Source organism: Phaethon aethereus (genome assembly GCF_964289735.1).
Source record: "Phaethon aethereus genome assembly, chromosome: 3".
In the NCBI taxonomy this organism is placed as follows: Eukaryota; Metazoa; Chordata; class Aves; order Phaethontiformes; family Phaethontidae; genus Phaethon; species Phaethon aethereus.
Genome location: NC_138576.1, coordinates 4,314,292 through 4,326,658, shown reverse-complemented (window position 1 = coordinate 4,326,658; position 12,367 = coordinate 4,314,292). Strand labels below are relative to the sequence as shown.

At 43.2% G+C, this 12,367-nt stretch overlaps 1 protein-coding gene across 1 annotated transcript in view; it reads right to left on the bottom strand.

Moving 5' to 3' along the window:
- Positions 1 to 12,367, bottom strand: part of PKHD1 (PKHD1 ciliary IPT domain containing fibrocystin/polyductin) — a gene marked incomplete at both ends in the record, with an annotated part of 271,978 nt that overhangs the window by 123,423 nt on the left and 136,188 nt on the right. Inside the window, 2 exons of the mRNA XM_081997989.1 lie at positions 7,798 to 8,044; positions 9,779 to 9,914. Of these exons, the coding sequence (XP_081854115.1) occupies positions 7,798 to 8,044; positions 9,779 to 9,914 (383 nt within the window). The remainder of the gene's footprint in view (positions 1 to 7,797; positions 8,045 to 9,778; positions 9,915 to 12,367) is intronic.

Genomic DNA, 12,367 nt, shown 5'->3' with positions numbered 1-12,367 from the left:
TAAACCATGAAGTGCAGGACCCGGCACTTGGCCTTATTAAACCTCACACAGCTGTCCTCTGCCCATCGATCCAGCCTGTCCAGATCCCTCTGCAGAGCCCTCCTACCCTCCAGCAGATCAACACTCCCACCCAACTTGGTGTCATCTGCAAACTTACTGAGGGAGCACTCGATTCCCTCATCTAGATCATCTATAAAGATATTGAACAAGACCGGCCCCAGAACCGAGCCCTGGGGAACACCACCTGTGACCGGCCACCAGCTGGATTTAACGTCATTCACCACAACTCTCTGGGCTCGGCCATCCAGCCAGTTCCTCACCCCATGAAGAGTAAACCCGTCTAAGCCACGAGCCACCAGTTTCTCCAGGAGAATGCTGTGGGAGATGCTGTCAAAGGCTTTTCTAAAGTCCAGGTAGACAACGTCCACAGCCTTTCCCTCATTCACTAGGCGGGTCACCTGGTCATAGAAGGAGATCAGGTTGGTCAAGCAGGACCTACCTTTCATGAACCCATGCTGGCTGGGCCTGATCCCTTGGTTGTCCTGCACATGCCCCGTGAGCACTCTCAAGACGAACTGCTCCATGATCTTCCCTGGTACAGAGGTCAGGCTGACAGGCCTGTAGTTCACAGGATCCTCCTTCCGGCCCTTCTTGTAGATGGGCGTCACATTGGCAAGCCTCCAGTCTTCTGGGACCTCCCCTGTTAACCAGGACTGCTGATAAATGATGGAGAGTGGCTTGGCAAGCTCCTCCGCCAGCTCTCTCGGTACTCTCGGGTGGATCCCATCAGGCCCCATAGACTTGTGGGTGTCCAGGTGGTTTTACATGTCCTTAACTGCTTCCTCCTGGATTATGAGGAGTACATTGTGCTCTCCATCCCCATCTTCCAGCTCGTGGGGCTGAATACCCTGTGGATACCTGGACTGGCTATTAAAGACTGAGGCAAAGAAGGCATTAAGTACCTCAGCCTTGTCCTCGTCCGTGGAGACAATGTTCCCCGCCATATCCAGTAGGGGATGGAGATTCTCCTTGCCTCTCTTCTTGTTGTTAATATATTTGTAAAAATATTTTTTATTATCCTTTACCACTGTAGCCAGACTGAGCTCTAGCTGGACTTTTGCCTTTCTAATTTTGTCCCTGCTTGACCTAACGAGATCCTTGTACTCTTTGTGAGTTGCCTTCCCCTTCTTCCAGAGGTGATAAACTCTCCTCTTTTCCCTGAGTCCCAGCAACATCTCCCTGTTCAGCCAGGCCGGTTGCCTTCCCTGCCAGCTCTTCTTATGGCACATGGGGATCGCCTGCTCCTGCGCCTTTAAGGTTTCCTTCTTGAAGATTGTCCAGCCTTCCTGGACCCCTCTGTCCTTCAGGACTGTCTCCCAAGGGACTCTCTCAACCAGTGACCTGAACAGGCCAAAGTCTGCCCTCCGGAAGTCCATGGTAGCAGTTTTGCTGACCCCTCTCCTTACTTCACTCACAGTTGAGAATTCTAACATGTCATGGTCGCTAAGCCCAAGACGGCCTCCGACCACCACATCTCTCACCAATCCTTCTCTGTTTGTAAACAGCAGGTCCAGCAAGGCACCTCCCCTGGTGGGCTCACTCACCAGCTGTGTCAGGAAGTTATCCTCCACACACTCCAGGAACCTCCCAGACTGTTTCCTCTCTGCCGTGTTATACTCCCAGCAGATGTCCGGTAGGTTGAAGTCCCCCACAAGAACAAGGGCCAGTGAATGCGAGACTTCTGCCAGTCGCTTATAGAATGTCTCATCTGTGTCTTCATCCTGGTTGGGTGGCCTGTAACAGACTCCCAGCAGGATATCTGCCTCATTGGCCTTCCCCCTCATCCTTACCCACAAGCACTCTACTTGGTCTTCACAGTCATTGATTTCTATGCAATCAAAACACTCCCTAACATACAGAGCCACCCCATCACCTCTCCTTCTCTGCCTATCCCTTCAGAAGAGCTTATAGTCATCCATTGCAGCACTCCAGTCATGAGAAGCATCCCACCATGTTTCTGTGATGACAACTACATCATAGCTGTCCTGCTGCACAATGGCTTCCAGCTCCTCCTGTTTGGTGCCCATGCTGCGTGCATTGGTGTAGATGCACCTGAGCTGGGCTATCGATTTCAACTCTGGCACGCCACCCCTAGGCTCAACTCTAGTGAGCCTGGTTTTATCCCCTCCGCCCTTCAAATCTAGTTTAAAGCCCTCTCGATGAGGCCTGTCAGCTCATGAGCAAGAATCCTTTTGCCCCTTGGAGTCAGTTGCACTCCATCAGCTGCGAGGAGGCCCAGTGCTGTGTAAATCGCCCCATGGTCAAAAAAACCAAAATTCTGATGACGGCACCAGCCCCTGAGCCATGTGTTGATCAGGTGTGCTTTCCTGTTCCTTTCAGCGTTCTTCCCTGTCACTGACGGGATTGATGAAAACACTACCTGTGCTCCCGCTCCATCGACCATGAGTCAATCACTTGTATTCAGTTGCCCACATTGTAAACGTTCAATAATTAAAATGTTCCCATATATGCTTTTAGCTTGTGCCAACAGGCCCTATCCCAGACAGCTCCCAGGCAGGGGATCTTTCCTAAAAGGTAGCGCTGATGCAATCTCCCTGACATTTTGGAGGCTAAGCAGGTTAATACAGGTGAATAACATCGCCATGGCCAAGCCCTGCCAGTTGCTCTCGGAGTCAGGGAATGAGCCTGAGGTTGCGGGTGTAGAAGTTGCCATACCAGGACTTCCCTCTCAAAATCCGTTACTTGCCTCAGTCTTTAAGATATTTGGAACTGGATTCCATCCCTGAAACTCAGGGGGAGAAAAAACCCACCACCTCAAGCCCCTCATACTTTTTATTGAAGAGAATGCACCACTCTAGACCAAGAGAGGGCTACTGAGCATGGGAGATGAGACTGTTTGACTGCTATTGTCTGAAATCTCCTTCACAGAGTGACTTCATGTCAAAATAAGGATGCTCTTGTGCTGTCACTTTGGCATGTTGATCAGCAAATACAGGTTCAATGCTTAAGGCTCGGGCTCAGAGGCTTATAATCTGTTTTTCACCCCTTGTTTTGATAACACCTCTGTCTTACTGACTACAGGGCCTTAACCACAAGTAGTAAGTATGAGTAGTAACTAGCAAGTTGTAGATCTGGTCACATACTCCAGGGCTGGTAGAGCACAACAGAAGGATTTCTTCCAGAGCAATTTTTAATTCTTTGTTCACCAGAAACTGAAGAAAGCCAAGCAATAGTACTTTCATCTTTTTACTGAGATTAGATGAATCCAAGAGACTGCACTGTTAGGAAATTCTTCCTGTCACCCACCTATCTTTCTTCTCTCTGCTCAACCTCTGCCAATTGCTCCTGGTCATGTTTTATTGTATTAATCCTAAACTATTCCCTTTTTATTGCGAACACTCTGCAAATACATCTGGACAAAATTCACCCTTTCTTCTTCCCTCCCCACCCCCTCATCCTGTAGTCATGCTGTGGATATTTTATTAATTGACTTTCATCCTTAATCCCCTCCAGCTCCTTTCATTCCCCACCCTGTTCCTCTACCAGGTCCACTTGAGAGCGCTGTCTGTGTGACCACAGCCTCCCTGACTCGCCACTTCTACTTGGCTGCACGCAGACAGTCTTTCAACTTAACATGACAGTGATTTGGCTGGTAGGAGAGAAGATCTGGAAGCAGCACAAGAGGATGCTCTCGGTCTCTTGGGCTGCTCTGTTAAGTACGTAGCCCTCGAGAGGACAGGCTAACAGCTGGCCTCTGTTACTCAGACTGCCAAGTATCTGTGATGTAAGTTGATTCCCAGTTCATGTAGATGAAGAATAAAGAAGGCAAAGAAAGATGACTTGCTTGAAAGAAACGGTTGATTGAGAAGTGCCCAGTCATTGATATGACTAATCTAAAACCCTTAAGCAATTTACTGGGGAAGACAAAGTTTATGTCAGGGCTTAAACTTTTCCACAGTTCACCAACAATGGTGCAGATGAACTCCTATTTGTACTCACTCCTTAAACACCTTTTGATGCAAGGAGGAATGAGCTGTATTGAATACATTAGCTATCACAAATTATTAACATTTACATCGTTGCAGTATCCAAAAGGACTCAAATCAAACTACAGGCAATGATTGTGAGAAGCTCCATCCACCTGCACAGCATTGACCCAAAGAGCTGGTAGTCCATATAATCAAGGTGAACACAGACTAGAGAGGGAATTGAGTTGCCTAAGACCTCGTGGATAATTGGTCCAGTAAGACATCTATCACAGTTGTGTTTTGTTTTCTACCCGGTACCCTTTTTGTTAAATCGGAATTATTCCCAACTCTTAATTTATTACAGACTTTTGTTGTTTATGAGAACGAGTAATCACATGCAAAGCCTGTAGGTAACTGAAAGTCTTACAGTTTTCCCCTTCAATGGAACATGTGATTATTCTTTTTTTTTCCTATTTTGGAATGGTTGGGGGTTTTTTCTTCCTTCTTCTAAAACATGAATTATAAGACAGATATAAACTCTTAACAGCTCTCTGACAGAGCATTTCAGGATTTCTGCCTGTGTACTACTAAACTGAAATAGCAAAAACTGGATAATTGTTCAGGCTTGCACTTCAAAAAGAAAGTGAAATGTTGAGCAGGGCACTGAGAAAGGAAGATGAGCATGAGAAGAAAAGCATGAGTAGAGTTTAGATCACTAAAAGCTTTTTCAGCTCCCTTTCTTTTTATGACAGGAAATCACAAGTGTCCTCCCTGGGTAACAGAAGTGGTGGTAGTACTTGGCTGAGCAATATTTCTCCACTGGATCCCTTCAGCTGCCAGCTGCTCAAAGGCAGGGACGATTACGGCTTGGGGAGGCGTGTGCAGGAGCACAAGTGAGCTGTGACAGCACTTGAGAACTGTATGACTATCAAAGCTGATGGGAAAGATCTGGCTGTATCCCAGGATAGGGTTATTGCAAAGGTGGGATATAAGGCAGTGACAATAGGAGGCTGAACTCTCCAAAACCATTTTCTATCCCTCCAGAAATTTAAAACAAAAAATATCAAAGTGGCATTCTGTTGCAAATTTATAGTAGACATGATTTACTGGAAGTGTGAAGAGGTACAAGCAAGGAGGACATGTACCCTGTGTTGTAAGACGTGGTTATATCCACAGAGATAGACAGATCTTCTCCAACAAAACCATGTCTCATCCACTTGGCGTGTAAGCACTCAGACACCAACCTGTGGCTATGTGGCTACACCCCTTCTGATAAGCTAACTGGTCCTGTGGCCTGCCCTCTGGCCTTGAGGCTGCTGGCATGACCTGGCCATACCAGCATGATCAAACTTCTTCAGCCTCCAAAACAGCATGGGGACATCTAAACTGTGCTATTGAAAATGGTTCCTTGGGTTGTGTTGACCTCTGAATTGTAGTAAGTACCAGTAAGTAAGTACATGGTAAGTACAATAAGTAGAAGCCCAAAGGGCAGTTCAGCTGACCAGCCCCTAAAAGAAAAATCAAAGAAACAGAGGCATCTAGTGTTTCTTAAAATCTCCCAAGCAATCAAAAATATTGGTGTGAGATGCCAGATCTGACAGTGTCTCCAGGAGATCCTTGCCCTTCTGCCACCGAGTGACAAGCCAAGGGAAATACCAGAGGGCATTTTAAGTGGCACTAGACATCTCTCCATGGACAAGTGAATCAAGGACACAGGTTTCCATCAGCTGTAATGGGATGCATTGCCAATGTCTACATGGTGACCACACATGTTTTTCGGGACAATATCTAAGTGTATATGTATTCAACCCAATTTGAATTCACTCATCTTGAATTTCTGGCTCACTCTCCAAATCTGGCTCACCCACCTTATCAGTTTCTACAACTACCTGAAAGGAAGTTGTAGTAAGGTGGGGTTCAGCTTATCCTCCCAAGTAACGAGCAACAGGATGAGAAGGAATGGCCTCAAGTTTCACCAGGAGAGGTTTAGATTGGATATTAGGAGATATTTTTTCACTGAAAGGGTTGTCAAGCATTGGAACAGGTTGCCCAGGGAAGTGGTTGAGTTACCATCTCCAGAGGTATTTAAAAGATGTGTAGATGTGTTGCTTAGGGACATGGTTTAGTGGTGGACTTGGCAGTGTTAGGTTTGTTGTTGGTCTCAATTATCTTAAAGGTCCTTTCCAACCTAAATGATTTTATGATTCTATGATCTTTCCAGTAATTTTTGATTGCTGAATAAGCTCTAAGAGCTACTTCACAGATTTACTGTAGCCCCTTTCTCCCATAAAGTAATTTGTTCTTTTATGCTTTGAGTCACGATTAAGACAACAAACAAATGGGTTTTCATTTCCATCTATAAACAGTGGTATTATCATAAGCGCCCAGTGAAATCAAAAGAAAACTGGCATCTTAACTCTGAAAAAGCAATTACCCAGCTGCCAAAAATTTCTGCTACTCACAATAACAGAAGTTTATTTTTGAGTCTCAGATCGCCCTTGTACCATTGCCTGATCCTATCATGTTGATGGGAAACCGTAACTGTATAGACTGAAACAGTTTGCTTAAGTTGTGAGACTGTGTCAGTCTTAATAAAATTTGATGATCTGAATTGACAAAATTCACCTTTTAGCAAGCAAAGAACAGCAAAATGCAAGACCAGAAAGCCCTGATGAGATGGGTAAGAAAAGCATGGCTCCAACAGAGTGGCAGAAACATAACTACTGGAAAGTTTTCTTTTAATTAAATACATCATGAACTTATTATACCTTCTATGCAATACAGCTGTTCATGGCATGAGAGCTGGGCCCATGAAATCATAAAATGTTGAATCCAGTTTACATGAATCTGATAATTTATGAAACTAATATAGCAACGAAATCAGATGGCAAAGGTTTTCGCCTTAGACCTGAAAATCTACCCTATTCATGACCTCTTATTCTTTGAGAGCATTTGGGGAGATCTCTCACAATGAACATAAAAGGAAACACTCTCAGAACTTGACATAAAATCTAATTAAATTCAAACTCTTTTATTTTTTTAAAGTCTGCATCTGATTAACAATTGAGGTGTTTCTCTCACTATCTGGAAGTATTTTATAGGTCAGCATTCAGAAAATCTTGGCAAAATTTGCAATTTGCCCACTAAATCTCTGACTGTCTGGGGCTTGGCCATTGATCTCACTTTGAACATCAGTGTCCACCTTGAGCTGGATTCTTATTTCTACGAAGGCCAGTTTATATCCCCCTGGTAATTTGAAGAGTGACAAAATAGCAATACATCACAGCTTCCACTTAAAGGTCCATTTAACACTGCCAGAATTGCCTCTGGACATGAATCAAGACTATAGATAGGAAGCCAAGGTAAGAAGATAAGCAGCTTGCTGAGGACTTCAGAAAGAAAATGAACTTGGGCAGGCCATATCTAAATTAATAAATAAAATAAACCAAAGACTGTCCTCTGGCCTGGAGGCCAACTGGTATGTATAATTCTCATAGCTGTCCACACAACTAAGTTCTCCTCTCCAGAAACATGATGACTGCATCCAAACTGACAGCTGGGAACGGTCCCTCTGTTACCTCATGCTTTATGCCTGAGAAGTATCTGGGCGAGAACAAGTAGCCAGAACAAAACCAGTGCCAGAGAGCACATGGACATCAACACAGACTAATGTACACCAGTTCTCAGGCTTTTGACCTACTTTACGACCCAGCAGGGAGTCAGGAGTCTTGGGACTGTGTTCAGACCCAGCAGCTCTCAATATAAGCAACATCCATGCTGATTTTTTGGAAGTGGAATGGTTACTTACAAATGAAGAGACATACGGTGGAAAACAAGGTCGCTGCCACAAGCACTACCACCAGAAGCTTGACTAAAGTTGGCACTGGCTGTGCAAGATACTGCAAGGATATCTGTGGTAGGGAGGAGATGACTTCCTTTCTGCCCCGTGACAGAGCCGTCGAGATCCTCAAGGATGGCAGAGTGAGGAAAGGGGAAGGACACTTGGAAAGGTGAGTTGATGAAGGTCAGATGTTCAGCTCTCACTGTAAACCCACCTAGGGGGAACAAGCAGCATTTCAGAAACAGACTGATCTCTTCAAGTAACAGGCCTGAAGACATCTCTGGAGAAAAAGAGACTAGCTTCATTTCACCTCTGCTTTGGAAAAATGTCTGCAGAGTCAACAAGAAGGGGACATTCAGAAAAATAAATAAATAAATAGAGATGGTTGTAGGAATTGCCATTGCTGTGCTATGGCCAGGTCCAACCCGTCCAGGAGCCTGTTGTGACAGGACTTAGGGTTACAGATGCTTCCGATCCAGGTGCTGCTCCTGGCCCTACAAGCACCTCCTCAGTGACTCCAAATGCTTCTTCACAAGTCCCACTGCCAAGAGTTACAGTCCCCAAAACAGTGATTCCTATAGATCTTTTCTGCCTTGTTTATAAGATAAATTCTTCAGAGATAAGGATTATGTGTGTGTAAATATACTTGTGTGCGTATGTACAGCACCTGGCACAATAAAGCCTTGGCTGAAAAGTGTGGCTGGAGGATCTTTTCATTACAGTAATGCAGATAGCTACAAAAACAAGGAATATTCATGCAGGCTAAAGCACAGGAAGTTATTGAACACATTAATATTTCCAGAAACGTCAGAAAATCATTGCCCCATGGACCATAACAAGTCAGCTTTGACATGAGTGTTCATGCACCACATTGGTTACTATTTGATTACCCTATTCTTAGTTGTAGCCTCTCTGAGTCAGACTTTACTATTCCTCCTGTCCTTTGATCTCACCACCTGAAGTCTTTTTCTCTGTTATGTTATTTTAGGGCAGTATTCATTTATATATAAATATATTTAAGAGGTAATTGCAGTTGGAACATTCTTCAAAGAGCCGTTGAGTGCCTCTTCAAAGCTCAAAAGGATGCTTAGTTTACACATTATCTCAGGCAAATTCACCTAAGGCTGGCTTGAGGTAGGAGCTTGGTGAAATTCTGTGAGTTGTGTCACAGATATTAAAGAAATCATCGCTCTTGAAATTTTACCTCCCAAAATGCAGAAGCAGAAACAAGTCAGTGTATAAAACCCCTTCCCACTGAGAAAATTAAATCAGTGCAAAAATAAGGCTACCTTTGTTTTAAAAATATGTGTGATATGTGGCTTCAACCAAGTGATGAAGGTATTTCCAAGGGAGCCTGGAGAGAACCTGCAACCTCAGCCCATGCAGAGCAGAGAAGCTAAAGGGTCTGGTTCAGCCCACCAGCAATATCAGCAAAATGCACACACTAAAGAGGGTGAGTATTGTTCAGGACTGGTTGTTATGCATATTCCTACAATCCCAGCTCAGGGATTTTCTCAGTTCATCTGAGCTGCACACCAAACACAGCATTTATCTGGCATACCATCTCATGCCCCACCTCTCTGTGAATGGGGAAGAACTGTTATCAATCTGTCCCAGTTGGGGAAGTGAAACATAAAGAGTGACACTTTTTAAAACTATTAATACAGTGCAACTTAAGAAGAGCAGGTATGCAAATACCTCAAAACCTAGCTCTTGATAATTCACCTGTAGCAAACACAGTGACAAGATTACAGAAGCAAAACTGGGCCAGTACTTTTCACCCTTATAGAATCGCAGAATTAATTATATGGTGCTTTTTGTGGGATTCAGCTGAAATATCTATCAATGGTTGTCTGTGGAAACAATGAACTTCTAAACATCTGAATCTGAAATTGGAGGAAGCCAGGGACTGTGGAAACCCTGCTAAATAAGTGTAAATCAGACTCACCCTGCCCTTGGTAACAGCCAGAACAAGTCCTGATCGCTGTGCAAGTGTTCGCATCAAAGTTCCTGAAAGCTGTGTTGGAGATGAATAGCTGGTATCTTTGGGGAGTTTTTAGTCCTGCTGACATACACGTCCTATCCTGCAATGGAGAAATGAAGAGGGCTGGGAAGCATATCAGCATGTGAATCTCCAAGTCTAATGAGTCCAAGATGGAGCAGCTAGGACACAAGGATGTGATTGCGCTCAAGCCCATGGTTGTGGGGCAACGTACGTTGTTTGAAGGACAGATCTAAAGCTGTTGCTTTGCAAATTCTGGCAAGTAACATCTGTTTAATTCACCATTTGCTGTATGTGATAGTATTATATCCAGGGCAATGATCTCCTTGTTTGCTTTGTCCCACTTGTTTCATAGTAGTTAAGCTTGGACATTTGAAGGGAAAGGAAATTGCACATTCCCTGGGAAGAAGGAATCCACCTGGAAGGCACAGTGAGCAGACTTGTTTACAGTCCCTTTTACTTTACCTTGTCTTGTCCAGTAGGTAGGAAATTTCCCTACTCTACAAAGCTAATCATTCTAATTCTGTTCTAAGAAAAACCTGACTGCTGAGATTCAAAGCCCTTTTGTGTGATTGGGGATGGGGGAAGCATTTAAGCTAGGCTCTCTTCAAAGCTTTAGTTGATTTCAGGGTCCATCAGAGCAACAAGTAGAAAGGAAGAGCAAAACGCAGAAGTGATGGGAAATGCAGTGGACAAACTAGATTTTGTGGTGATTGTAGGCCATGACAGAGGGGAAGTGTACATCTCTCTTGGAGATGGCTGGAGAAGCCATCTTGAAGACAGGCTGTGAAGAAGGATGTACTCAGAGCTAGTGGACATCCTGGAGGAGGAAGGGCTGGCAGGAGTGTGTAATACTGTGTCTGAGGCCAATAAACATTTTGGAGAACAACTCTCAAAAGCTGTAGTAGAGAATTAATTGAGAAATCCACCCTTTGTGAAACTGTATAGCACAAACAGAAGAAGGGTGTGAGGTTATAATTCCTCCCTAGTGTGTGTCACCTTGTCTCAGACCTCCTGCTTTTTCAGGAAGAAATGCTTCTCCTCAAATAGCTCCACAACGATAATGAGTTGCTTTATGAAAGCATGGAAGAGGTTTGCTGAATGTCTAGGAAGCTAACAAAGTCTTTCCCTTAGCTTTTCCAGGCCCTGAATTTAGCCCTGCCACTAACGTTTTAATTGATCAAAGCCCCAGTTTTTAAATGCCCTGATATCTCCAGAAAACAATCTTGTTTTAAAGCACTTCTTTCAAAAACTGGAAGGGCTAGCAGAGGGGAATATCCAAGGTTCCCACTAAATTAATGTCATAAAGTTTTAATTGATATTAAAGAGACATCATTATTAAAGGGAGAATTACATAAATTAAGATGTAAATTATGACAAGGAGGCTCTTATCATGAGATAATCAAAGATAATAACCCCCCTGGGGTACTGCAAGAAACAAGGCACAGCTGAGCGCCTCTAAATCTCTTAAAAAGTACAACATTGGAGTCCTTCCATGGATCCTGCAAAGCAAAACCAAAGACATCCACCCTTTGGTGCCTGAGAGAAATTCATTGCATCATTGGGAACATGTTAGGCTGGACTAGTGAAGCCAGGATTTTATCTGAACTACATACTACACAGGTTTCTTTCTGTGAGCTTCTATAGAAAACTCATTTAAAACTTTTTCTGCCAGTCAGAGAGAAAATTAATTTCATAAACAGCAATAGAAAACTAAGCAGGGCAAAGAAGACCTCAAAATAGAGAACAAGCAGCTGTGGCCAGTTGTAACTAAAATTCCCTTGTTATCCATGTTTTTAATCTGTTAACAACCTAGTAGCACCCAAAGGACTTTGTCCAGCTGCCTAAAGGAAAAATGGAAGAAGATAATATTTGCTGCATAAATAAAAATACTACATTTTGACAATGTTCTTGATTCTCAAGTAAAAAAATAGCACACTGTTTTCCAGGTGGACCAATGATGCTATGAGAGAGCAGAGGAAACCGAAGTGTTAACTAGAATAGAAATAAAATCTGATGTTCCCTCTCCTTATTCTCAAGTCACTAAACTAAACCCAGTTGTATATGGCTAAATGGTGTCTATTATGGTAAAATATGTATAGGAATTTATGTTAGAAAAGCTTGTTTAAACAAAAATTTTGATTTCTGTCAAAAATTCAAGCTCTGTGAAATTACAAGTTTTTCTGAGACCATGTCAATCTTGGAAAAAAACACAAATAGGGAAAAAAATAACACTTATGTTACTAAAATCCTTCAGCTTGTAAGTTGAACAGAAGTGTGATTTTGGTTTTACTTTTGAATGTTGTTTTATAAAGAGTATATATGCATATGCATCATAATATAAAATCTTTTAATAGTCCAAATTCAAAGAGAGAAATCTGAGCCCTTGTTTCAAATTTTTTTAAAAAAAATCTTCAAAACTCCCATATGGAAAAAAAAGACATTTGGAAAAAATGCTGAATTTTCCTGCAGAATGCAATCTCCGGTTTCTCAACAGCTGATGTTTATTCAGCTCTACCATCAGCTGGTATGAAC